This window comes from Ammospiza caudacuta, chromosome 18, assembly GCF_027887145.1.
Source record: "Ammospiza caudacuta isolate bAmmCau1 chromosome 18, bAmmCau1.pri, whole genome shotgun sequence".
Lineage (NCBI taxonomy): Eukaryota > Metazoa > Chordata > Aves > Passeriformes > Passerellidae > Ammospiza > Ammospiza caudacuta.
In genome coordinates, this window is record NC_080610.1 from 11325125 (window position 1) to 11352698 (window position 27574).

The 27574-nt window shown below is 51.9% G+C and overlaps 2 protein-coding genes across 2 annotated transcripts in view; both read right to left on the bottom strand.

Annotated features, from left to right (window-relative positions):
• Positions 1–26309, bottom strand: part of MYO18B (myosin XVIIIB) — a 71121-nt gene extending 44812 nt beyond the window's left edge. Inside the window, exons 1-17 of the mRNA XM_058816491.1 lie at positions 26215–26309; positions 20021–20094; positions 19518–19616; positions 19362–19417; positions 16552–16710; positions 14410–15601; positions 14336–14367; positions 14064–14130; positions 12945–13057; positions 12308–12478; positions 11230–11428; positions 9851–9993; positions 8702–8802; positions 8233–8296; positions 6720–6864; positions 2543–2707; positions 660–750 (exon numbers count right to left, since the gene is read on the bottom strand). Of these exons, the coding sequence (XP_058672474.1) occupies positions 660–750; positions 2543–2707; positions 6720–6864; positions 8233–8296; positions 8702–8802; positions 9851–9993; positions 11230–11428; positions 12308–12478; positions 12945–13057; positions 14064–14130; positions 14336–14367; positions 14410–15601; positions 16552–16710; positions 19362–19417; positions 19518–19616; positions 20021–20094; positions 26215–26309 (2966 nt within the window). The remainder of the gene's footprint in view (positions 1–659; positions 751–2542; positions 2708–6719; positions 6865–8232; positions 8297–8701; positions 8803–9850; positions 9994–11229; positions 11429–12307; positions 12479–12944; positions 13058–14063; positions 14131–14335; positions 14368–14409; positions 15602–16551; positions 16711–19361; positions 19418–19517; positions 19617–20020; positions 20095–26214) is intronic.
• Positions 23706–27574, bottom strand: part of GRK3 (G protein-coupled receptor kinase 3) — a 58322-nt gene continuing 54453 nt past the window's right edge. Inside the window, exon 21 of the mRNA XM_058816700.1 lies at positions 23706–26545. Within this exon, the coding sequence (XP_058672683.1) occupies positions 26384–26545 (162 nt within the window). The 3' untranslated portion in view covers positions 23706–26383. The remainder of the gene's footprint in view (positions 26546–27574) is intronic.

Sequence of the window (27574 nt, forward strand, 5' to 3'; positions counted from 1 at the left end):
TAACACACTCAAGATAGCTCAGCTACCTTTGGAGGCATAAAAATCAGCAGGAGGGCTTCTGTTGCAGTGTTGGAAACAAAAAGGTTTAATAAAAGGCAAAATAACAAACAGAGAAAAACTGGGCCAGGTGCAGGAGGTCCTTGCTTTTAGTAAAACACCTCACAAAAGTGATTCGTTTCTTTGTTCACTTCTTTTTCTAGTAAATTGCTTAGGTAGGGCTTTTTGGCTCTTGTCTAATTAGCTATTTTTAAGTTTAAAGTGAAGTCCCCTAGGCCTATAAGGTGGCTTTTTCACCTAATCAAGGAGAGAGAGAAACTTCTAGTCTTCTTTCCTTTTTGAGGGGACAAAGCCTAGTTTTGTCACAGAGGGCACACTCCTATATAGTACCTTTTTAGAATAATTATAATATTAATATAATATGGTATCGTTTTAATAAAGCAATTGTTCAGCCTTCTGAATCAATATCAAATGCCAATCAAAATTAAATGCCAATCATTCCCTGCACTAGGGGCTCCCTCCATTCTACAATACCAGCGCCACTCCCACATATGGATTTTCACACAGCTGCCTGTTTTTCCAGCAGGAATCAGCCACATGCTCCTTGCCCCTGGGGAAGGGGCTGCCACCCCCAGCCCCAGCTCCCAGCAGCTCCTTGGTACCTGTTGATGAGCGAGACCACAGCAGCAAAGAGCTCCTCGTAGAGCCCCGAGGCCATTCCCTCCACACACTCCACTCCTGTCATCTTCAGCCCTGGCACAGCGAAGGGAAGAGCAGGAAACAATTTTATTTCCAGCCAGGTGGGATCTGGGATTCCCTGGGTTGTGGCGCAGGAGAACCCACACAGCTCCACAGCACATCCCCTGGCCTGCCCTCAGCTCTCGTGGATTTAAGGAATACAACGATGTCAAAAGTCCCCTCCTCAAGTTCTTGCTTTTATCAGGATGACTTGCAGGGCCCAGCTGGAATTCTGCTGCTACCATGGAATCATCAAGTTTGGAAAAGACCTCTGAGATCATCAAGTCCAAGCTTTAAGGAGCGTGGGAAGGCTGACCTGAAATCCAGGCAATATCTCACCCTCCCACTTCACACATGCTGGGTCTACCTCCATGAATCAGAGCCATACAATAATTTAAGGTTTCTGGTGGCTCAGCAGCACAATCCCTGATCCAGATCTCTTTGCAGGACACAGGTGCTCAGAGCACAACACCAGCTAATTTGTGGAGTTTGAGGATTCCCCCCTTTTTCTAGGCAGTAATCTCACAGCATTTAAGCCACATCACTTATCTGAATTCATCTCATTTCACCTGTCCCTAAGGAGGGTCAGGCAGGGGCAGCTGGAGAGCTGAGGGCAGTGATGTGACACAGCACAGTTAATGATTTTATTAATTTTAAGACCTACCTGGGCCTCTCAGCCTGAGAAAAACAGAAAAATTTGCTTCACCCCTCCCTGTCCCCCAGAAACAAAGGGGAAAGGTGATATGGGAGACATATATGTAGATGAAAACTCAGAATTTTGGAAGCATGTAATGTACTTAGGTGGGTGGAGGAAAACAGAAATATATATATATAAAAAATATGTTCATTATATATATTTTAATATATCTATTTATATGTAATATTTTATACATATTGTGTGGTATATGTAATATATATTATATTATGTTTTTCATATATTATATATAATTATATGTTATTATATATTATTATATATTATATAATAAGAGATACAAATATATAATAATATATAGCTTATTTAACAAATATGCAAATTGCAGAACACAGTTTCTAACAGGAATGTAACTTGCTAGGTAGAGACAACTTGTAACAGAACACGTAAGAATTTAGTCTCTAGGTAAAGACCATAAAGATAACTCAGTAAAGCAAGGCTCAGGTGCTGTTGAAACCCATAAAGCAGAACCTTTCATTTAAGGAGCCAGCAAGAACCAGGCTCCTGGTTTTGGCCTAAGAGAAAGCCAAACCTCCACTGTGCCTGCCCAGAAGAAAAAGCAGCGAACATTGACAAGGATGAAGTTACTTCATCGAGGAAGATGATGTTGCTTCATCAAAAACACCCACCAGGACGACCAGGAAGCGTGGCACCACCAAAAACTCTGGGTGGTGAACAGGCAGGCAGGGAGGTGTGGGCTTGGGGGCTCAATGTGTGTTTAAACCTGAAATCTATCTCACCTGTCTCAGAAATGTTGGTGGAAACACCTACCCATGCTCCCAGCTGGAATAAACCGCACCTATGCATCCCAGCTGGAATAAACCACACCCATGCTCCCAGCTGCAATAAACCACACCCATGCATCCCAGCTGCAATAAACCACACCCATCCATCCCAGCTGCAATAAACCACATCTATGCATCCCAGCTGCAATAAACCACATCTATGCATCCCAGCTGCAATAAGCCACACCCATGCTCCCAGCTGCAATAAACCACGCCCGTGCATCCCAGCTGCAATAAACCACAGCCGCTTTACAGTTTTAAATTGTAAACTCCTTATTCCACAAAGGAAAGGGATGGGGCATGGTGGTACCTGGCGGGCTCTCCTCTGCCTGGGGCCGGCCCCGCGCTGTCACCTGCGCCAGGATGTGCCTCAGGTGATGCTTGAAGACGGCGCTGCCGAGCTCCTCCACGTCGCAGCCCAGCACCTCGGCAGCGCGGCTGGCGCTCTCGAACCTCAGGAACTGCTTCCTGCCCACTGCGGAGGGGCACGGGGGGCTCAGCATCACCAAAACGCCCCCTCGTGCACCCCCAAAATCAAAACGGTCCAAAGGGGACCAGGCGAACCACAGGACATCAGAGTTTCAGCAGAGCAGAGCAGCAGATGTGCTGGTGGGAGCTGATGGGATTAGGAAGCAATCCCTGGAAATCCGGGATCACCTTTCAGGGTCCCAGCAGTGTTTGCTGTCCCTGCAGGCGGGAGCAGCAGTTCCTCCCCTCGAGCAGACACAGCTCACAGCCGGTGATAACGATCCCAGCTTAATGATTTAAATCAATAGGGAAGTCATCTGCAGGGTTAATCCTTTTACAAATCCAGAGCAGAAAGGTGCTGTGGGGGAAGCCAGGCAGCACAGCTCACAAACACAGAGGGATGAGCAAAAACAGGAGAAGCCAAAATCGCCCAGAGACCTCAGGGTGGCACTTTGGGTGCTGGATGAGGAGCTCGGGCGGCTCACAGCTAAAATGGGCCCTTAAAACACAGCTGGAGGCTGGTGGCAGGGAGAGGGTGTGGATGGAGAGTGAGAGGTGCCCACACCCTGGGAAGCTCCATGGGAACCCTCTCCTGGCTGAGGGGAAGCACAAAGCAGGGCTGGAGGGCTGGGGGTGCTTCATGAATCAACCCCCTTCTCCCTGCCCCTTTGATCCTTCCCCAGTATTTCATTGCTGACTGAAGGACTCCAACATCAAGGGCTGTGCTGAAGGAGGCAGGGGAATTGCCTCAACACTCCAGGCTTTGATTTATTCTGTTTCCACTTGTTCCTGTCTGAGCTGGCTGGACGGACGCTGATTCCTGTCAGACACTAAAGCTCTGCCTGACGGGGAGGTGGAAGGGCTGGGGGGGCTGGACAGACCTGGCTGAGATCCCACACTGTCCATTTCTGCACCCCACACTGCTCCAGCATCCCAAAGTGCCCATTCCAGCACCCCACACTGCCCATTCCAGCACCCCTGGAACAAACAAGAAGGTCCACTCATCCCTGGCACCCCCAGGCACCATTTTAGCCTCCATGAGCTGTAACCAGCAGCTCCACACGGCTCTCCTGAGTGTTATGTGACCATGGAAAACACGCTGACTTTAACACCTGAAGGGAATTACTTTGGCCCAGGCAATATTTAAGAGAAGCAGAAGGAAAACACGGCGTCAGCACTCACAGGGGCAGCTCAGCCTCTCTTGCTGCACCCCCAGCCCATTTCCAAACTGCTCAATGCCCAATTTCCTGGGTTCCCAGGGCATGATGCCACAGGGGTGGGTCTGTGCAGGGCCACAGAGCTCAAGCACTCACCCTGGGCTATTGCTGGTGCTCTCACTGACCCCAAAATTCCCCCCTGGCTGTCTCAGTGCTCCTGTCCCTCCTGCTGCCCCTGACCTCTGCAGGGTTTGGGGCAGCTCAGTGTCCCCCACCTGAGCAGCAGGTCCCAGCCCTCGTGCCCTGTGGTTTTCCTCCATCCTGAGTAGTTCTGGAGGGTGGATTTGCAGCAGCCTTGCTGTGCCAGGGGATTTGGAGCAACTCCTGACACAGCTGTGGCAGCACCAGGAGGGCTGGAATGGCAGCCACCACCATTACAGGTGTGTGCTGGGGAGCCCACAGAGAGCTGGGAGCCACAAAGCTTTATTCTGATATCCTGATATTGTGATATTCTGATGTCAGGCAGCAAAAGGACAGCGTGAGAGCGAACTGAACGCCGCCCCCGCTGCGCCCCAAACCTCCCTTCAGCTTACAGGGACAGCAAATAAATTAAACCAGGGGATTTTCTGCAGCCCACAAAGGGACTAGAGCACTCAGGTGAATGGTGCCCGGGGTGCCCTGCTGGCCTCCAGGTGCCAGGCTGCTCTGCTAATAAAAGAGCTGCTCTAATACGTTTCAAAGGCAGCTGGGATGGAGCAGAAGGAGCTTTTGAAATTCAGCCTTTTCTTCTCAGCGTTTTTTTTTTTTTGTAGCTGCAAATGCATTTTCCACCCCCAGCCAGGGAGAGGTGGTGCTGTTCCCTCCTGGTTTATTCCTGCACAAACGGAATGGGTGAGGAGAGAAGGGAAAAAGGTGCCTTTAACCCTCACTGGGGCCCATTTAACACGTGCCAGGGCAGGGGATGTGCCTGGCTGAGCTCCTGAATGCCCTGGAAAAGCAGTGCTGAGCCTCCCTTTGGTGAGATTTCAAGGAGAGGATTTGGAATACACAACATCAAAGGGCATGAAAGGGGAAGGGAAGAGATGGCTATCGGGAGACAGGTTTAACCACATTAAAAGAGTCGTCGCCCCCACTGAGACTCTTGCTCCACCCGGCTTTGATCCATTTTTTATCCATATTTCCTTTCATTTCTCCCCTTTTGTTGACACGCGGCGGGGGAATCGATACCAGAGTGAGCGACACTGAGACATGATCTGCTTGTTAATCCCACACCAGAGAGTGCTCAGAGCCCTGCCTGGGTCTGCTGCTCCCATTCCTGCTCAGAGAATGGAGCAGCATTTGTTGTGTACAGAATTCCCTCTCAGGCTGATTTACTGAGGACAGAATGTGCAGGAAGTCTGAGCAAAGCAAAGCTCCTTGTTACCACCCCTTCCCCTGCCACTGAGCTGGGCACTCCCAAAATGAGACACATCTCCAAAATCTCCTCTCCTGAAAGCCCACAGGGATGAAAGACTCAAAATTTTTGGCCAAAAGCCTTCTGACACTCATGACACCATAGGGTCATCTATAAAAGCTGGAAGGGCATTAAGGTAGATGGAGATGAGGAAAGAGAATACCAGAAAAAAGGAGGAGAAAAGAGAACTCACTGTAAGTCATGACAGCATCTATCCTTTTAAAATAATTAATAAATGATTAATGGCATAAATTACCATAAGATGTGTTATGACGTGTTGCAGAGACATTTATAAATGTCTGAGCCTTAGTTTATGGCAGCCTTTGTTCAGTCCTCATAAATTGAAGGGTGTAAATCAATGTGGCTGCCTCTGAAATGGGTTAGAGCACGTCCTAAAATCATTTGTAAGGGATAAGGCAATTTCTACCCATCCATATTAGCAAAGTCTCTATAAATACAATCTTCATCCAGACACAGCCTATTATAATTCAGTTACTGTGGTAGACACTCAAGAGATGATGAACTTAGTGAAATTAGTGCTACCTGGAGCTGTCCCTTTGTGGTGTCATTGGGAACAACGTGCCAACAAAGGAGCCACCCACCCCAGTCCTTCCCAAGGAGCTGGCGTGATGTGACGCCCTGTCACCATCACATTTTCTGAAAAATCCTCTTTGCCCAGGATTCTTCTCCTGAGAAGCTGGAGAGCCTCAGAGAAAAAGGAAAACAATATAATCTCATTTGCTTCTGCTGTGTTTTGCTGCTTTGGAATGTGGAAAAATGAAAACAATACCATCTCATTTGCTTCTGCTGTGTTTTGCTGCTTTGTAATGTGGAAAAAGGAAAACAATATAATCTCATTTGCTTCTCCTGTGTTTTGCTGCTTTGTAATGTGGTTGGAGATTGTTTATCCAACATGCGAACTTTTTTAACTTAAAGACCAATCACAGTCAGGCTGTGTTGGGACTCTGGAAGGAGTCAGGAGTTTTTCATTACTATCTTTTAGCCTTCTGTCTGTATCCTTTCTCTATTCTTCAGTATAGTTTTCGGATAGCATTCTTTTATACAATATAATAACACAAAATAATAAATTACCCTTTTAAGAACATGGAGTCAGATTCATCCTTTCCCCTCTTCATCAGGGGACCCCAAAAACACCACAACACCCAGCAGCCCCTTTCCTGTCCCCATGTGGCAAGGACAGAGCTGCTCCAGAAGCAGGGAGGACACCAGCAGGACATGCCACCTCCCACCATGCAGGAAGAGCAAGGAAGAACTTAGAGCCACCAAAAAAAAGAGCAACCTTGGGATGAGCATCATCACCAAGCACTGATCCCTGCCAGGACACGCCACCCTCCCTTCCCAAGCACAGATACAAGGTGTGAGAGAAGCAGAGGCAGGATTTCCCTCACCTTTGCAGGCTCCAGCAGCTCCCAGGTGGTAGATTCCAGCCAGGACACGCCACACGGCCGCCTGCTCCTCCGCGGTGATGCCCAGCGTGCCCATGGCAGCCCGGAGCTGGGAGAAGGCCACCAGGGCTCTCTGCTTGTCCTCAGGCTGCAGGGGACAGAGACAGGGCACTGTCACTGCCTCTGCTGGGCACCGTGCCCGACACAAGGGATACGGAAACCATCAGGACAGCAAGGGAACCTTAGAAAATTTGGAGCAAGTGGTGAAGCTACCAGCAGGTGTCATGGACATATTTTCTGAAAAATCCCTTTGCCAGGATCTTTTCTCCTGAGAAGCTGGGAAACTTCAGCTTCTCCATGTTTTGCTGCTTTGGAATGTGATTTGGAGAATTGTTTACCCAGCATGTGAATTGTTTCTATTGATGACCAATCACAGCCAGCTGCGTTGGGACTCTGGTCAGTCACAAGATTTTATTATTTGTTCCTTTTCTTTGCTAGCCTTCTGATGCCTCCTTTCTCTTTCTTTAGTATAGTTAGTTTTAGTATAGTATAGTTTTAGTATATCTTTATGATATCATATATATGATATGATATGATATATATCATATATATGATATATGATATGATATATTATATGATATGATACTATATGATATGATATGATATATGATATTATATTATATTATTACATTACATTGCATTATATATAATTATTAGATATAATTATTATATTATTTATAATTATATATAATATAATTATACATAATATAATATAATATAATATAATATAATATAATATAATATAATATATCAGCCTTCTGAAACATGGAGTCAAGATTCTCATCTCTTCCCTCATCCTGGGGATCCTCAAACACCCCCACAGGCAGGTTCCTTGGGTGCTTGTGAAAGGAGGGTAAAACCCCATCTCTGAGCCCAAATCTGCTGCATCAGCAGGGTGAGGAGCTTGCTGTGCCCTCCCCGGAGCTGCTGCTCCAGCAGTCAGTTCCTTTGGCTGCCAAAGTGGAGCAGGAGCTCCCTAATGAAGATGGAATATTGGATTCATCAGTAGATGATGTAACTGCAAATTGCTGCGATTCATCCCAGCACTTTTGGCTCGTGGACAATCTGCTGGGGCTCTGCAGACAGCTCAGACTAATGAGGGGCTGGAGGTGGGAGTCAGCTGTGGAGCTTTAACCCCTGAAATTCACATTCTGGGCTGCCCAAAGGATGCTGTTGTCCCTTTTGCTGCAGGGGAACGTGAGGGGTAGATGACCCTGGAGCAGCAGAACCTGGTCCCAGGGTGGCTGTGGCATCCCAGCCCCAGCAGAGGGGTGCTGGGGGTCTGCTTGGGCAGACCCTTCTCACATCCCAACATCCCCTCCCTCCCCTCCAGGCTCCCAGTACAGTGGCATCATCATGAGACACCCAGGAACCAGGGAATCCACATCATCCTCCAGCTCGTGGTGACAAAGAGGGTGCCCTGCACCATCCCACCCCAGGATTTCCCTCTCCCTACCTTTGTGAAGGGTTTGATCCCAAAGGAATTGCTCTCAGCCACCTGGTGCAGGTGCAGCATCGTCCTGGGAGTAGTCACAAAAAAAAATATGAGAGTTAAACTCCCTCCTTGGCTGCCCTCAGCCCTCCGCAGCCACCATCTGAGGGACCTGGATGGGACAGGCCACCACAGCACTGCCCCACACAGGGACATCAGCTGGAGCCTTCTCCTGGGGACACAGCCTGGTGGGAGCCAGAAGTGAGGGTGAAAGGGATCTCTGTGTCATTATCACCCCAATTTCAGCTTTAGTGGAGGGGCAAAAAAGCACCAGGAAATTCCCTTGTTTAATAGAAAATCTCTCTGGATGCAGAAAGACCCCATTGTTCTCACAATCCCTTATCAGGGGAGGTCTCAAAACCCCACTGATGGAGGAAATTTGGGTATAAAGGATGGGGAATATCCCTGGGCAGCCCAGGGCTGTCTCACCCACCTCTCTGCCACATCCAGCCCTGCCAGCAGCAGTGGGAAGATGTTGAAGCTGCTCTCTCCTTCAGGCTGCTGGGCAACACGGGCCCTCTCCAGCAGCAGGGTCTGGGGAGGGAAAAGGGGACAGGGAGATGGAAAAGGGACAGGGAGATGGGAAAGGGACAGGGAGATGGGAAAGGGACAGGGAGATGGGAAACGGGACAGGGAGATGGAAAAGGGACAGGGAGATGGAAAGGAGACAGGGAGATGGAAAAGGGACAGGGAGATGGGAAAGGGACAGGGAGATGGGAAAGGGACAGGGAGATGGGAAACGGGACAGGGAGATGGAAAGGAGACAGGGAGATGGAAAAGGGGACAGGGAGATGGGAAACGGGACAGGGAGAGGGAAAGGGACAGGGACATGGGAAGGGGACAGGGACATGGGGAGATGCTCCTGGCAGCTGCCAAGAGGGAGCTGGATTTGGATTTCTCCTTGCCGGGACTCAGCTGGGTTTGGGGGCTGCTCCTCCCACCCAGGGCTGTTCAAGCAAGAGCTGAATCATGATCCAGGCATCAAGGAGCAACTTCAGTGCATAAAGCAGCACCCACGGTCCCTCTGAGCTTCCAGAGGTCTGGGCAGTGCCATGGCCACAGCAAAGATGCTGCAGCACTGGGATAAGTCATTGCTTGAGCTCCAGCAAACCCAGCTCAGCTCCCTGTGGGTGCCCAGGGCAGAGCAGTGGGAAGCCCTGGTGCTCCCCAGGACACCCTCCTCCCTCAGACAAGGCCCAGGAGCATGGGCAGCTCTGATTAAAGAGCCTTTGATAAGAGCCCTGACATGATAAAAGCCCTCTGAGGCTCAGCTCCAGGCGGCCATGAGGTGCTGCTAATGAAACGCTGAATTATACATTTCCTCATCAACATTTCATCCCAGCACTGCACCCAGCTCCCTGCCAGGGACAGGGACAGGCTGGGGGACCCTGCCAGGCTGCTGAGAGAGATTCTGCTCATTTGGGGCCATTTGGGCACCTCTGGTTAGGAGGAGCAGGGAGCAGAGCAGGGAGCAGAGCATCACCCCCCGTGCCCAGCCTTGCAGCTCAGGGGAGGCTCATCCCCACCCCAAGGACCCCCATTTTCAGCCAGAGCCCTCCCCTGTGAGCAGTGTGACAGGTACCTGGAGGTGAGCAGCGGTGACCTGGCCAGTGGCACTGAAATCCAGCGACAGGACCATGGAGAAGCGCGTGGAGCTGCTGCTGTGCCCGGTGCTCACCGAGCCAAAGGCTCCCAGCACTGTGAACATGGCCTGGATCTTCTCCACTGCAAAAGCACCAGCAGAGCCCCCTGAGCCACCCTGCAGCTCTGGAGGAGGGGTCTCCTCCTGCCTCACCTCTGCTGCTCCATCCCAGCCCTGGGGAACTGCCCGTGCATGGGGTCAGCATCCCACAATGAGTGTCCACCGGCAGGAATGGGATGTGCCAGCCTGCCCTGCCTGTTCCAGGCTGTCCCTCAGCCCTTTGCAAGAGCACGGTGTACCCGGGAGAGCTGAGAAATCCAACCCTGCCCTCTGAAGGCGCTGCCTGCCGAGCAGCAGCGTCACCCGTAACCCGAGCAGGTGTGAAATGTGAAATCGCTGCCCCGAGCGCCGCTCCAGTGATTCCCTCCCGCTGCTCACAAATCTGCTGAGGCTGACGCGGGGACAGTGGCACTCGAGGCCACAACTGGTGCTTAGGAGCCGCCCCAGGGGACACAAATCCGGGTTTTTGCGTGGCTGTGTGTCCACAGCCTGCAAAGGCTTTTGATGAGCATTCAGTGTCATCCCTGCCTGTACCTGACACCCTGCCCTGCCCATACCTGGCACCCTGCCTGTGGGAACCCAGAACATCCCTCTGGCTGTCCAGGATGGCCAGGACCCCTGCCAGGGGGCTCAGAGACCCTGGCACAGAGCCCAAAACACCTGTGGGTGTGATTATGACCCCTGGAGCAAATTACCAACCTCATATGAAGATCAGCAAGCCACAACACTTTAGGTAGAATAATAGTGAAGTTATCACAGGGTGGAAAAAGTAGATTTTGGGGTTTTTGGTATGGGGGTTCAGGAGGCAAGATGGAGGGAACTGGTGCATCCAGCCTTTCTCCTTCTTCTTCTTGGCCTCCATCTTCTGCTGTGATGGTGGCACTTACAGATTGGTCTAGAGTAGAAGCTCAGTGTTTAACATAGGTGATAGGTATTGGGAAGTAATTGTAAACATTGTACATGTAGTTTTTAGTATAAAGACATAACACTGCCCTGGGGACAGGCAGAGTGCCTGGAACTGTCCTGCTGGACGGACCTCAGCAGGGCAGGAGAAAGAATTTTACAGATAAGAAACAATAAACAACCTTGAGACCGAGAAATTAAGAGCTCTGACTCCTTCTTCAAGCGCCGGGCTGGGAAAAGAGACTTTGGAACTTTTCTTGGGGTCACTCTGACCAGCGAGAGATCCTGACACCTGCCCATCCCTGAGCTCCTGCCTATACCTGACACCCTGCCCATACCTGTGACCCTGCCCATACCTGTGACCCTGCCATCCAGGCTGCCCGCCGTGCCCACCAGGTACTCCAGGGCTCTCTGGCAGCAGCGGGTCCTGCCAGCCCCGCTGTGCCCCAGGGGCACGATGGCCTGGTCCTGCCTCTGCAGCAGCAGGTTCCTGTAGGCTCTGTGTGCCAGCGAGCAGATGTGGGGGGGGAGGCTGTCCGGCTTCCCCCTGGGAATCTGTGGGCAGGGAGAGGGTGACAGAGCAAATCCCAAACTGCCTTCTCACTGAGGGAATCCTGAAGGTGTTTGCCCTCAGGGTGATGGTTTCTCCCCAGGGTGCAGAACCTCCTGAGTCTGAGTGCTCAGAGCTCCCTCAGCCCCAAGACCAAGCACTCCCAGAGCATTCCTGGCCATCAGGACCTTCAGAGCACCCCGGCCCAAAACATCCCTGGTCCTGAGTGTTCCCAGAGCATCCCCGGTCCTAAACGTCCCTAGAGCAATCATAGTCCTGAATGTCCCCAGAGCATCCTTGGTCCCAAATGTCCCCAGAGCAACCTTGGTCCCAAATGTCTGCAGAGCATCCCCAGTTACAACTGTCCCCAGAGCAAGCATAGTCCTGAATGTCCCCTGAGCATCCCTGGTCCCAAACATCCCCAGAGCATCCCTGGTCCCAAACATCCCTAAAGTATTCCCTGTCCCAAATGTCCCCAGAGTATTCCCAGTCCCAAATGTCCCCAGAGCATCCTTGGTCCCAAACATCCCCAGAGTATTCTCGGTGCCAAATGTTCCCAGAGCATCCCTGGTCCCAAACATCCCCCAAAGCATCCCTGGTCCCAAACATCCCCAGAGCATCCCCTGTCCCAAATGTCCCCTGAGCATCCCGGGTCCCAAATGCCCCCAGAGCATCCTCAGTCCCAAATGTCCCCAGAGCATCCCCGGTCCCAAACATCCCCCAAAGCATCCTTGATCCCAAACGTCCCCAGAGCATCCCCGCTTGTCCCCGCACTGTGACAGTCCCACGGTGCCACCTGCCGGCCCCGCCGCGCCCGGCGCCCTCCGCCACTGTCCCCAGGTGGGTTGGTGGCCAATTCCCGCTGTCCCCGGTCCCTGTCTCACCTTGCCGGTGCTATCGGCGGTCGCAGTGGCGATGGCCACCAGGCTGGGCCCCGCGTAGGTGCAGGGCAGGCGGGCTCGGAAGCGCTGCCGCAGCGTGTGCATCACACTGCACTCGTTGAGGCTGATGAGGGCAGCCAGGTCCTCGGCCTGGTCCAGGCTGGGGGGGTTGGTCTGGGGAACAGAGACAGAGACCCCCGGAGCTCTGCTGTCATTGTAGGGCTGTGCCAGACCCGCTGGCACCCCAACATCTTGGGCACAGCCAGCTCAGGGTGATGGCTGGAGAAGCATCACGGTGCCTGGCACTGTGCCTGCACCCCCAGCCCAGGCAAGGGGCTCACCTGTCCTCATTGCACACAAAACAACACGAGTGCACACGCTGCTGCTTTTAAGGTGAAGAAAAGGGGAGTTTATGATTTGATTCTAACATTTATGGTTTTCTAAAAGAGACAGTGGATTGGAGGGTGAAAGCGTCGCCTCTCCAATGACACTGGGCAAACTAAAATCTATCAAATTTCTCTTCTTCTACAAAATAATGTAAAGCAATGAGTTATTTACAGAAAGTGTGTGAGAAAGCTTGCTGCAAGAATGCAAACACCAGAAGGCTTAGAAAATCTTAAAAAATCAGGGTGACACTCACCCTCTGCACGCTGTCCTCGTCCACCTCGGTGACGGTGCCATCTTCGTCCCGGCGCACCCTCACCCTCCCTGCTGGCAGCTCCGGTGTCCCCACGTCTGGTTTCAGCTGTGTGGCTGCAGGAGAGGCTGGTGAGTGTCCCTGGGGTGGGGCAGCCCGGGCAGAGCCGGCTGTGGTGTGTGCCAGGGGCCAAACCCAACCCTGACCCAAACCCAGGAAATCCCTCTGGCTGCCCTGGAGGGCTCAGAGACCTTGGCACAGAGCACAGGACCCCTGTGCCTTTGATTTAGCCCTTGGAAAAAAGCCAATTACCACGTTTATGTGAAGAACTACAAGCCAAAAGAGTTTAAGTAGAATAATAGTTTGTCACAGGGTGAAAAATAGATTTTTGAGGTTTTAGAATGGGGGCTTGGGGTCCCAAGATGGAGGAATCTGGGCGTGCATTGTCCTTTTTCCTTCTCCTTCCTAGCCTCCATCTTCTGGGTGAACATTCTTTCTCCCAACCCATTCCAACATTATTTCTCCCATTCTCCCATTCCAAATGCAGCTCTCAGCCCTTGTTCTCTCAGAAAAGCAAGCAGGCTCTGGCTGTCCTTTAACTGGGCTCCATCCCCCTGTCTGGAACCTGCCAAGGGCTCTGCCAGGAGTGGGTTCAGTATGGAGGTGGATGCAAGTATCATTATATATATGTTATATACATGTTATACAAATGTTATATATATATATATATATATATATATATATATATAATATATATACTTTTAGATTGGTTTAGAGTAGAAGCTCACTGTCTAACATAGGTTATAGGTATTGGGAGGTTATGGTGAATAATTTACATGTAGTTTTTAGTATAAAAAGATAACACCACTGTGCCTCAACCCAACCAGCCAGACAGACCTCGGTGGGTCAGAGAAAGAATTTTATAGATAATAGAAAAAATAAACAACCTCAGGAACGAGAACAAAAGAATCTTGAATCCTTCTTGAACAGCCAGGCTGGGAAAAAGAAGCTTGTAGGTATCTCAGAGTCACTGTGAGCAGCAGAGATTCTGAGACCAAGGCACAGCACCTGGAGCCAGCTCTGCTCCCAACACATCTGACCCAGGGAGAGAGGGAGAGTTACCCAGCGTGAACCCGTCCTGCTGCATCAGCCACACCTTCTCTGCTTCGTACCAAACGTCCCTCGGAGCCTGGGGGAGGAGAGAGGGGAATTGGGCAGCAGCAGGGGGAAAGCTGAGCTGAGCAAGCTGCCTTTGCCCCACTGACAGGGGCATTTCCACACCCCTGCCCATCCAGGCCTGGGGTTCCCTCCCCACCAGCCCCAGCCCACGGAATGAGAGGAGCTGCGTGAAACCAAAAACCGTCCCAAAACCCAGATAACCCCCAACACGTTACCTGGTCCTTGTCCGTGCTCTCGCCTGATGCATCTCCATCCTGCTCCTTCTCCATGCTCTTGCTCATCCCTTGGCTCCTTCCCGATGTTTCTTCAGCCTGGTCCTTGTCTGTGCTCTTGCCAATCCCTTTGCTCTCTTTCAGCATCTCTTTACCCTTCCCCAGCTCCTCCTTCACCTTCCCCACCTCTCTTCCCACATCTGTGGACTTCTCTTGCATTCCTCCCGGCTCCCCCTCGAGACCCTCTGGCTTGTTTGTGGCTTTTTCAGGCTTTTTGACCTCCCTCGGCTCCGGCTTGCCACCTCCAACATCTTTCTTCATCTTCTCTGGCTCTTTCCTGGCTGACAACAGCTCCCTCTGGGCCTTCCCCTTGGCTGGGGGCTCCTCGTGCCTCAGGGCTGTCCCCTTCTCCTTCTTGCTGCTCTCAAGGATTGTCCCCTTCTCCTTGGTGGTCTCAAGAATTGTCCCCTTCTCCTTCTTGGTGCTCTCAGGGATTGTCCCTTTCTCCTTCTTGGTCTCAAGGATTGTACCCTTCTCCTTCTTGGTGCCCTCAGAGATTTTCCCCTTCTTCTTGGTACTCTCAGGGACTGTCCCCTTCTCCTTGGTGCTCTCAAGGATTGTCCCCTTCTCTTTGGTGCTCTCAGGGATTGTCCCCTTCTCCTTGGTGCTCTCAAGGATTGTCCCCTTCTCTTTGGTGCTCTCAGGGATTGTCCCCTTCTCCTTCTTGATGCTCTCAGGGTTTGTCCCCTTGGGAGTGTCCCCTTCCTTCACTGGCACTTTGCTGCCACGCTGGGGGCCCTGGCTGGGTGCAGGGGCTGGAGTTGGGGGGCTGACCCCCAGGAAAGTGTCCTTGAGGCTCTTCCTGGGCCACAAAAGCTTTCCCACCTTGGGAGCCCCTGGCTGAGGGGTCTCTGCTGGTTTGGGGGTGGTCTCTGCTGGTTTGGAAGGAGCCTCTGCTGTTTTGGGGGATGTTTCTGGTTTTGAGGATGTCACTGTTGGTCTGCAGGGGGTCTCTGCTCTTTTTGGGGGTGTTTCTGCCGATTTGGGGGCAGGCGCTGCTGTTTTGGGGGATGTTTCTGTTTTTTTGGGGGGTGTCTCTGCTGGGCCCGGTGCAGGGGTTTTGCTGGGGACAGTCCCCGGCACAGGGGGCAGCTCCTTGTTTGGGGGGGCTGTGACCCCCTTGCCCCCCTGCCCCTCTGCCTTCAGCCCGTTCCGCAGGGGCCCCTGGCTGCCCGCCCCTGCTCGGGGCTCTCCGTCCTTCCCCGTGGGCTGCAAGCAAAGGAGAGGAGCTGCTGTGACACCTGGGGGTGCTGCAGGGTGATGCCATGGCCTGCCTCAGTTTCCCCAGGTGCGTCAATCACCTCTCCTTTCCCCCACCCTGAGCCCTGCTGAGTGCTGTCTGTCAGTCCTGGCATTCCAGAATGGCACGGAGTGATTGGCAGAGTTCAAAGGATGCCTTCCACCCCTAGAGGACATGGGGCCATCCAGGTGTCATTTGTCCCCTGAGACTTCTTCCCCCCCTACCTGGTTGTAGCCCTCTGTGCCCCTTCCCTCCCCTCTCCCTGGGGTTAAAAGAAACAACCACCACAGTTCAGGGAGTTCAGTTGGAGCTGTTGCTGGATTCAGAGGCCTGTGTGCCAGGAATAAAGCTCTGGATCCAAACCCTCCTCTTCCTTCTTTTTCCTTCACCATCACCTTAAAGCTTCTCCACCACAGGTAAACCTGAGCTCCTGCATGCTTGGACTTGTCTCTAGCACCCAACTGCAACATCCAGCTAGCCAAAGGTGTCTCCTGGGGACACCCAGATCTCCTGTGCTATGTGAGGTCCTGCCACAGACATCTTTTATGGAAAATCCTTTCCTTAGGATTTTTCCTCCTGAGAAGCTGGGAGGAACAAAATGTAAACAATGGTTATCTGCTGCTGTGGAATGCAACAGGCGGATCTGTGATTGGTCTCATGCGGTTGTTTCTAATTAATGGCCAATCACAACTGGCTCGGACTCTCTGTCTGAGACAGAAGCTTTTGCTATCATTTCCTTCTTTTTCTATTCTTAGCCAGCCTTCTGATGAAATCCTTTCTTCTATGCTTTCAGCATAGTTTTAATATAATATATATCATAAGATAATAAATCAAACCTTCTGATCTGGAGTCAGATCCTCATCTCCTCCCTCATCCTCAGACCCCTGTGAACACCGTCACAATGTCCCTCAGTGCTCACCTCCTCCTTGGTGCCCACCCTGCTCTCCTTCCTCCTCCTCCGTGCCTCCTTGGCCTCCTGCTCAGTCTCCCGCACCAGCTGCTTGATGAAACCCCCGGGGATGACCGACAGGAGCAAGGGGGGAGCAGACGGGGGTGGCCCCCGGTCCTCGTCACGGATCTGGGGTGGGGAGAAGAGGAGGGTCACAGGGCAGGCACGGGGACAGGAGCCAGCACAGCCTGGTAGCGGCACAGGGCTGGGCACGGCAACGTGCCCAGGCTGAGCATAGAATCCCACCCAGGCTGAGCACAGCACCCTGCCCAGGCTGGGAACAGCATCCTTGTCAGGCTGAGCACAAAATCCTGCCCAGGCTGAGCATAGCACCCTGCCCAGGCTGGGTACAGCATCCAACCCAGGCTGAGCGCAGCGTCCTGCATCAGGGCTGGGCACAGCACCCTGCCCAGGCTGAGCACAGCACCCTGCCCAGACTGAGCACAGCATCCTTGTCAGGCTGAGCACAAAATCCTGCCCAGGCTGAGCACAGCACCCTGCCCAGGCTGAGCACAGCATCCTTGTCAGGCTGAGCACAACATCCTTGTCAGGCTGAGCACAGCATCCTGCCCAGGCTCCTGTTGAGGGCACCAGGCTGGGTCAGGGATGCTGTGGGAGCAGAAGCACTGAGAGGAAAAGGCCAGAGAGAAGCACCCAGACTGGTGCAGCCCCCAGATTGGTGCAGCCCCCGAGGTGCAGCAGGAGCCCACGAGCGCTGCCAACTCTGCTCTGTGCCAGCGGCCCTGGCGTGGCCACCAGAGGAACCATCCTGGCTGCAACCAGGCAAAAAGCATCTCCAGCATCACCACAGCCACATGCAGCCCTGCAGGTCTCAGGGCAAAACCAGCCCCACAGCTTTTCCAGCAGCAGCAGCATCAAACCCTGCCTGCCAGGCTCACAAAAATCACACAGGCAGGCGAAAATCATTCAAACCACAACACTCAGGCTGTGAGGGAGCCCAGAGCCAGCACAAGGGAGCTGTGGGGATGTGACCCCGGGGCTGCTGCAGTGACACCCCCCAGCACTGAGCTCCCAGGCAGCCCAAAAACAGCAGCAGTGCCAGGACTGAGACTTCCCTTCTGCTCCCAGAGCGCGAGGCGCGAGGAGATGGCCATGGTGGCGGCGAGGCAGGACGGTGCTGTGGGGACACACAGGGCACAGAGAGAGCAGAGAGTTAGCCAGGGGCTGCACTGGCCCCAGAGCTGTGGGAGGCTGGCAGCACCCTGACCAACTGAACAGTGGATTTGTCTTTACAAACAAGCTCTGGGTCTGCTGGTGGACAAAACTAGCACTGGGAGGTAAAAGAAACAACGGGAAGGATTCCACTGTTGGATGAATGGAAAAGGATATTTGTTTTTACAAATAAACTTTAGGTTTGCTGATAAACGAAATTAGGCATTGAAAGATGAAAGAAACAATGGGGAAGAAAAACTAAATTCTGTAAGAATTAAAAGTTAAAAGGGAGGGTTATACATTAGAGGGAAATCTTTGGTATCAGGCATTCTGGGAAGTCTGTACCTCTCAATTACCTCAGAAATGGGGAAAAACCCCTAAATGCCATAAGAATTAAAAGTTAAAAGGGAGGGTTATACATTAGAGGGGAATTTCTGGTGTCAGGTGTTTTGGGAAGTCTGTAACTCTCAAGTACCTCAGCCAATGGGGAAACAGAGAAGGGAAATGTGGTCGGGAAATTGGGATAAAAAGGTAAGCTGTATACTCCAAAAATTGGAGAGATCCCCGGGGAATGCCCCATGACCTCTCCCTTTATTTGAATAAAGTAAAAGGGCTCCTCTGGTTCCTTTTTGGACATAAACCTCCGATGTTTGTGGATTAATTTTCCTGACACCAAGCATTGCCCACCTGAGCTCATGGCACCAACAGGGGACGGGGAGGCCACCAGCAGCCACCAGGGCACTGTGGGGAGGTGGTGGCACGCAGGGCTGGTGGCACGGGGGTGATTGAAGCTGGGACCCCACAGCCCCGGGCTGGGTGGCCGCAGGAGCCCATCCGTGCCCCACTCGGGGCCGAGCGCGGTTTCACCTGTCGGGATCATTCATGCACCGAGCGCGCCGGGGCTCGGCCGTGCCTCCCCGGCAGCCGCATCTCCTTGTACAGTAAAGGGCAGGAGCGGCCAGGAGCGGGCTGGCAATGTCACTGCCTTCCCGGGCTGGCTGCCCCACGTGCTCCCGGGCCCCCGCGCTGTCCCCGAGCCGGGCTCTGCTGTCCCCGAGCCGGGCTCTGCTGTCCCCAAGCCGGGCTCTGCTGTCCCGGGAGAACCGGCCCCGATGGCACCGCAGAGCCCGGAGGGGGCGAGCCACACGGCATTGTCACCTCCCCGGCCGGAGAGGGACACTCCTCGGGGAAACTGAGGCACGGAGGGGACGTGCCTTGACCAAGCACCCAGGGTGGCACCAGGGTGGCACCAGCGGGACCAGCACCGCGCTCCCCCTGCTCAGGCGGACCCAGGGCGTTTGGATCGGTCCTTACTCCTGCTGCCACCCTGGTGTGTGCCACGAACCGAGGGGTCCCCAGCCAGCACCCTGCACAGGGCAGGAGCAGCGTCCCCGTCCCCATCCCCGCCCTGCCGTGTTTCTTTCCCCGGCACAGCCCCACCACGCCCGGAGCCGGGGCTGCCGCTACGGCCATCCATTCCCAACTAAAAATACGGACCATAGTCCATTCCCAACTAAAAATATGGACTACAGTCCATTCCCCACTAAAAATAGCCCTCCCGGCCGAGGGGACCCCGACCCCCACCCGGGTCCCCCCAGCTCCGGTACCTGGCGGGGGCGGTGGGTGCTGGTGTCCCACACCGGCACCGGGATCCCGGCGAGCCCAGAGCGGCAGCACCGGCAGCACCGAGAGGGTCAGCGGCCGCCTCCCCCCGCCCCCGGCGCGGTGGCAGCTGAGGTGACACATGTCACTGCTAAAAATACCCGCGGCGGTGGCACCGGGGCCTCGCCTGGGGAGAGGCGGTGGCACCGCGGGGCCCTGCTGCTCCTCGGCTTCCACACGTGTGTCACCCGTGCGCACCTCTGCACCCCAAAGAAACGGGGGAAACGCTGTGGTTGGGTGTGAGCCCCCCCAGAGCACCCTGGTGCCGCCCGAGGGGGACAGCCTGGGCTGGGAGCCCAGCACGGGGCTCCCCAGGGCACCCCAGTCTCCCCACCGGCCCTGAGATGGGGCAGAGCTGGAGGAGAGAGGACCTGGGAGCAGAGCTCAAAATAGCCCCTGGCACCAGCACCAGCGTGCTCAGCACCCAGCCAGGCCAGGTGGGAGGGGAGCAGCACAGGGGACACGTGGTGACCACATGGGGAAAAGGGTGACCCCCTCAGGGCACGGCAGGACCTGTGTCCCACATGTCCCAGCTGCCAACAGCCACTCAGGCAGCATGTCACCTGCTCAGGACAAGTCCAGTGCACAGGGGCAATGTCCCCACCTTGGTCACTCAGCATCTGACCCAAAAGCTCCATGGATACACCCAGGGCACTGTCACCTGCTGCCAGAATGGCTCTGGGAGTAAGAAAGCAAACAGGATTGTCAGTCTGGAGTCCCCTGGCAGGAGAGCATCTCACCAACCCAAATCCCACCCGGGAATAGCACCAGGATGTGGTTTCCATGATCCTTCCCATGTGGCACTGCAGGGATGAGGGAGCCTGGCCACTGTTGATGGAAGGCCACCCTTGGTCACCTGTCACAGCCAGCACATCTCACCTGCAGGACACAACTGGTGTGTCCCTCGGAAAAACCAGCACAAACAGCATGCACAGGGCTGGGGGAAGGGACTTACCTGTGCATGGAGCAGTGGGGTCCATCCAGCACATCCCAGTACATCCCAGTCCAGCCTCACGGCGAGCGCGGGACGGGACGGGTGACACGGAAAGAACGGGACACCGGCACACACGCAAAGGACGGTTTTTATTGGGGTCTGGTCGTAGGAGAGCAGTTTTGTACTGACCAACACACAGAAGCAGCTTAGCTGTGCCAAAATAATCCGTTAAAAAAATACTGGCGGCAAGAACCGAGTGTGGCACACCCGCCACGACGGGGCTGTAAACTCCGGGACAGTCCGTGAGGAGCGAGGCCACAGCTCATGGCACCCTCCTCCCCACAATAAATATGGAAAGAGCCAAGTACATAAAACAAGGAATGATCTCATCGATACAATATCTAAAGTTATTTACAGATCCTGGCTTTGCTTACCATTAATTAATTACACATTTTGGACAGGTTCTCTTTCGATCGTTTCCTTCATCGCGAGTAGCTGTTCGTGTGAATCTGCTCCTTTTTGTTTTAAAGGACCTGGTGAGGCACTGGAAGTGCTCACAAATCCCCTCTCCGAGGATGCTCCTGCTTTATTCTGTTTTTCACACGCATTTTTTGGTGCCATTTCACCCACTGTCTCTTCTCTCCCTTTCCCTGAGGAGATGCTACCACAGCAAAGCCTCTTCCCAGCTCATCTCCTTTTCCAGCCTGGAAACACAGCGTGTCACACAAACCCAGACCAACCCGGCCCTGGACAAAGCCACCTTCCTGCAGCTGTCCCCAGGTTCTCTGCCAAAAAATCCCTGCCTGGACACACCCCAGGCCAGCAGCACTGTCCCCAGCACGGCACCTTTCCAGGGGTGACACTAAGGAGCCACGATGCCACCAGCACCGCCAGCTCTCCCTGCCCTCCAGGAACAGCTTGAGCTACAACTCACCCCAAAATCCAATGGGATCAGAGAGGGAAATGGGAAAAAAGGCAGAGATTACTCAAGGGAGCACAGCAGGGATCCCTCGCTGCCCCAGGCAGCCCCTCAGCATGAAGAGAATTTCAGCAGCAGTGTGGCAATGGAAAATGCCACATTTCACCCAGAAATGCCACAGGGATCAGCCCTGACCAGCACAGACCCCCAGCACTGTGGAAACTGAGAGCACACACTGTTACACATCAAGTACTCCTCAAACTGCACAGGCCAGGCTCACAACTGGAATTATTTTTAGGAACTGAGCGAGCTGATAACTTCAGGGCTATTTCTGCACCTCACTGGCCCTGCAGATGTGCCCAGATGTGCCCAGCAGAGGCAGCTCCTGGGGAGATGGCACCACAGGGGGGCCCTGCCTGGGTGTCACCCTCCCCAAACCCCGAGGGACAGTCCCTGCAGGGTCCCTGGTGGCCGCCACCCCTGAGATGTGACACCAAGCAGGGTCCTGCCCTGGCCCTGGCTCCAGGACAGTGACCTGGCACTGCTCCTGCCTTTAAGGATCAAGTGATCCCCCTGGATCACACCAAACCCATCTCCAGTGAGAAGATTTTAGGTCCTGAGCCCAGCCCTGTGCCCAGGCTCTGCCTCCACTCTCTCCTTCCCCTGGGAATGACAGAGCTCGGCAATTCCCTGATGCTGAGCTGGATCAAACACCACGCTGACTCCATGCCCCAATTTAGGTCATTAATTCTCTTTAACTCAGCACAGACTCCTGTGAATAAACAGTTGCTCTGGGAATGCTGAGGGATTAAGGAGAAATTTGGAAATATCCCATCAAAGGGGTGGAATTGCAGGAGTTTTCCACCTGAGATGAGCCTGGAGTCCCTGTGCTGGGAGAGAAGGGCTGCACAGGCTCGGGAAATCCATCCCTACTTTGTCATGAAAAACAGAATAAAGCTGGCTGATCCTGCTTGAAAGGAGCTGCCACTTCCATACACATATGGAGCAGAAATTCTGTGGAATGTCAGAAGTTGGAGAAACATGTATTTAATAAATAATATAAAATGCTTTTTTTCTGTTAAAATAGAATTCTCGGGTTTATACCTACAGAGCATAGCAACCTTTACATAAACAAAATAAAGCTGAGTCTGTGATGATTAGTTTAACACAAAATAAAAATACAATTTAACAATAGTATTAAAACAGCCGATGTTCCATCCACACAATATGTACACCATGGAATAGAAACCAACAGGAAACAAAAGTAGATTATCTTGAAACTCCTCAGACATTTGGATATACATCTTTTCTCTGTATATTTTAGATATTTTCCTTTTTTCTTTTTTTTTTTTTACAATATTAAAATTAATACTATGCTTTGTCAAAATACGCTTTTCAGATTTTTTAATTTGTAGAACTGACTCATTCCTTATATTAACCAACACCACTAGAATTATTTCTTGCCTACTGTACACTTCAAGCAGTCCTTCCCCTGGGGACATTTCGGGTGCAAACACCCCAGAGGCGCAGGAGCAGTGTCACTGCCACGTGCTGGGGGTGACACTGCCCTGCCAGGGGCTGCAGGACACGGATATGGACATGGGATCAAGGAACCTGCTCCCAGAGCTGACCAGCTGCCAGGGAAAGAGCAACTCAGAGCTCCAGGGGTTTCACTGCTCATGAGCTGATTCCCTGCAGACCCCAGGAGTGATGGTGCTGGGGCTGGTCCTGCTCAGGGAGCATCAACCCCCAGAGCTCCTCTGGGCAGGGTCACAACCAAAACAAGTTCTTTTTTAGCACAAACCTGTGTTTCCACCACCTCCACACTGGGCTGCAAACACCTGATTTATCCTGATTTATCTCAAAGCCAAATGTAACCTCACAATTTAGTTTTTGGGGTTTTACCCCCTTGGTAGAAGTGGGAGAGGAAAATCTTCCACTGGGTTTCTAAAGGGGAGGTGCTGAATGACAGAATGATGGAATATTCTGAGCTGGAAGGGACCCAAAAGGATCATCAGAGTCCAACTCCTGTCTGTGCTCAGGGCAGCCCCATGAAATTCAGGAAAACTCGGATGTGACTATCCCCCCAAGCTGCTGTCTCCCTACCTGCCAGGCTTCCCTTCCCAGACACACTTCCAGCTATTATTAGCCTGCTCCAAGAATTTCTGAAGCCTGCAGGGGGGTGGGGGAACATAGCAGGAATGTCAATCCCAGCTGGATGCACTCCAGCATTACTCCAGCTTCTCTCACAGCAGCACTTTGGGAAGAACCCGTGAGCCTGCAGCCGAGGCTCTGCTGGACCGGGGACAAGAACACAAAAAAGCTCAAACACAACCAAGAGGAAGATTTACACTTGGAGAAGTGGATGGCCAACACTTGGATGAAGGATTGGGAAAAAAAAAAAAAAAAAAAAAAAAAAACCACAAAAAACACCCTACAGTAAATGCTCCTTTAACAGTTTCATGAATTTGCAAAATAATTAGCAAATAAATGAGAGACCCTAAACACACAGCCAAAGACCCTCCTGCAGATTAACACCACCAGGAATCTTTGTCCAAAACAAAAGCTTCAGAGACTCTGGTTCCTATACCAGGAAGGAGCAGTGTGGGGCAGCATCCAGGATTTTTTGGTTTGGAGGGTGCAATTCCAGCTCTCCCTCCACACCAGCACACCCAGTCACCTCCACACAGAGCCCCATCTCTCACTGGGATCCCACCTTTGTTCAGGAGTTTGTCACTGTGATAACCTCTTCCCTCCTAGCTGCACAGTTAGATACAAGTCACAAAAATAAAGCTATTATCAATTGTCAATAAATCACAGCTGGCTAAAGAAATCCAAATCTTTTCCTGCCCCTCCCACTGCAGGTTGGACGGAGCAGCAAAGACCACAATAATGAGAATATTCCAGGGCCATCCCAACCCCATCACATTTCAAAATAAAGGTATTTCCCTAAGACAATATACAGCCTTCATTTCATATAAAATCTCTGGGTTTGAGGCACAATTTCCCAGCTGATGACCTGTTCCTCCCTCACTGACAACCAGAATCTGCTGACAGGGAGTGAGAGTGAAATCCAGCCATGGAAAATAACTGAAGGAGAAGAATGGGACTGAGCAGGGAATAAGAAAGTAAAAACAAGTTACACAAGAACTGTGAGAAGGTTTTGACACCATCTGAGGGCTTTTTTCTAAATCAAGGAGAAAAATACGAGCATTGCATGGTATTGTAGGGAAAGCTGAACCACAGCCAGGAGGAGGCATTTTTTATCCCAAACATTTTTTAAATACCACACAAAGAATCATGGGATTATTTTAGGTCAGAAAAGACCTCCAAGATCATCAAGTCCAACCTTTGACCAATCACCTCTGACACTGCTCCTTACAGAGGAGCTGAGATGCTCAACAGGAATGACAGAGAGCCTGGTGCTGTTTATACAGAATAATTTAGAAAATAAATAAAGGGGGGGGGGGGGGAATCACTGAAAGAAACCACTTTCTCAGGGGGGGTATTTTCCAGAATGCATTTTCCCTTTGGTGCAGCCCCAGGTGGTCAGCCAGGGTTTGCACAAGCCGTGCAGCAAACCCAGCTCCCATGCAGAAGCAAACAGAGCCACTTTTACTACTTCTCTCCAAGGAACTCTGTGGTGATCTGACAGCCACACACGCTCGACAAACCACGCACAACTTCTACTCCCACTGACACAGGCACAGCTCCACTCTCTCCAGGGACTGTGAGAGCTGCACCTCTGCACCTGGGAAGAAAAATCCTCTCTGAGCTGTTCACTGAATTGGAAAAACAGCCTAAAAATTCAGCCCTGACCTCTCTCTTAGAAACCACCACAACACCCAGCTTGGGGAAGCTGTGGGACAGCTCAGGATGAGATCTTTCCTTCAGCAAGACTTTGCACCCTGATGCCTCAGGTGGAATTAACGTAAACCTGGCATTTGATCAGCTCCTCCACGCTCAGTTTGCTCACACTGCTTTCACTGTGGGCACTTTGAACTCTTCAGAACAGAAAATAAGAGATCCTTTCCCAAGCTGAGCTGTGATATGTGCACAAACCTCCTGGGCCGGGCTCCAGGGGATTTTTGGGGATTTTTGGGGATTTCTAGGCTAAGGGAACACACCTGTGTACAGCAGAGGAGCATCCCAAGTCCCAGGACTGAGGAGTGATCCGGGTTACGTACCGAGGTACCCACACACACCTGAACCCAGCACATGCTCTAGAATGCACTGGATTTGAATAATTTCTTTTTAATTTTTTTTTTTAAAAAGTGCAGTTGACCTGAAATGGAAAAGAACTGTCTTTTATGTTCACTGTAAACTTGTCAAAAGGAATCTGCTCTTTAAAAACTGTGCTAAAATAGTCAATTTATACAACAGAGCACTAGATGAAGCTACCATAAATTCCTCTTCACCAATTATTACTCTATTGTGTCAGTTATAGTACTGCATATATGTAGAAGAAGCAAAACTGGTGGTAGCTACTATTAGTGAGTACAACAAACCCAGGGAATAATTCGAGTTCAACGCTCCCATGAAGTAGCAATAACATTTAAACCACAGGACAGTTAAGGATTTCAGTACTTTGAAGTGCATCAGAGAGTCACACTGTTGATCATCAGCAGTATGGAGCAAGGTTATCAGAGACAGTCAGCAGTAATGCTCGGGGAGGACACGGCAACACCACAGAGCGAGGGGGGACACCCACCACGGTCCGCCGGTGTCACCACGGCAGTGTCACCCCCCTGCCAGCCAGGCCACGGCAGGGACAAAGCCTCTTCCTTCATCCTTCCTTCCATCAGTAGTTCCAGAGGGACGCGGCCTCGCCGGGGGTGTGGAGCAAGGAGCAGCCTCTGGGCTTGGTGACCTCCAGCGCTGCTGCTGCTGCTGCTGCTGCTGCCAGGGGCAGGGTCCCCCCCTGCTGCAGACACAGAGTCCTGACGTGATCCCAACGCTGTAAACACGGAGCTCCTCCTCCTCCTCCTCCTCCTCCTCCTCCTCCAGGCACATCCCGCCTCCGGCACTGCACAAAGTCATTCGTTCGCAAGGATTCTGGGACGCTCTGCAGGTTCACCAAGCAGCTCTCCCTGCGGGAAGGTGGTGGGTGTCTCCTACAGCCCGTTGCTGTTCCTGTGGCTGAGCGGGGGCTTGGACAGCTCCACCACTGTGGAGCGGGATTTGTTGAGGAACTTTGGAGCCCGGCGCAGCAACCTCTGGGCCTCGGTGAACGCCTCTGTCAGCTCCTTCTTCCACTGCACAAACTCGGGGTCACTCTGCAAGACAGAAAGAATTTGGCACTTTCAACAAGTGTCGTATCCTGTCACCATATTTCTCTTCACAGAGAAAAGCAAGGCACAATTCTTCCCAAGAATATTTCTGTGTTTCACGTTCTCCGAACCTCAGAGAAAGGAAAAACAGTTCTTATCTCATCTGCTGTGTTTGTTCACATTATGGAAGATAGGTTACCTGAAGAGAATTGGTAATTAGATTCTGGTGTGAGTGTTTTGGTTCGCTGACCAGGTGAGAGGAATAGTGGATTTATCCTTCCATACAAGCTGTGGGTCTGCTGGTAGATAAAACCAGCACTGGGAAATCAAACTAGCACTGGGAGATAAAAGAAACAATGGGAAGGACTCCACTGATTCATGAATGGAAAAAGAGACTGGCTTTTACAAATAAACTTTAGGTTTGCTGATAAATTAAATCAGACATTGAAAATAAAAGAATCAATGGGAAAGAAAAACTCTTAAATTCCATAAGAATTAAAAGTTAAAAGAGAGGGTTATACATTAGAAGGAAATCTTTGGTATCAGGTGTATTGGGCAGTCTGTACCTCTCAAGTACCTCAGAAATGGGGAAAGAGAGAAGGGAAATGTGGCTGGGAAATTGGTATAAAAAGGAAGGCTGCATCTTCCAAAAATTGGAGAGACCCCAGGGGAATGCCAATGGCCTCTCCCTTTATTCAAATAAAATAAACGGACTCCTCTGTCTCCTTTTTGGACATAAACCTCTGGTGTTTGTGGATGAATTTTCCTAACACAGGTGTGTGTGTGTGTCGAGACTGTTGGCTGACAGTCACAAGACTCAGGGCAGGCGAGTGCAGTTGAGTGCTTGGCAGATTCAGTTTAGATGTAATATAATATAGTATAGAATAACATAGTATAATAAAGTAATTAATTAGCCTTTTGATATCAATGGAGTCCTCCTCATCATTCCTCTCCTTCATCAGGGGCAAAAATATCTCTGATATTCTCTGTCAGACAGCACTTTAGGGAAGATATTTTAATTTTCCAAAGGAATGA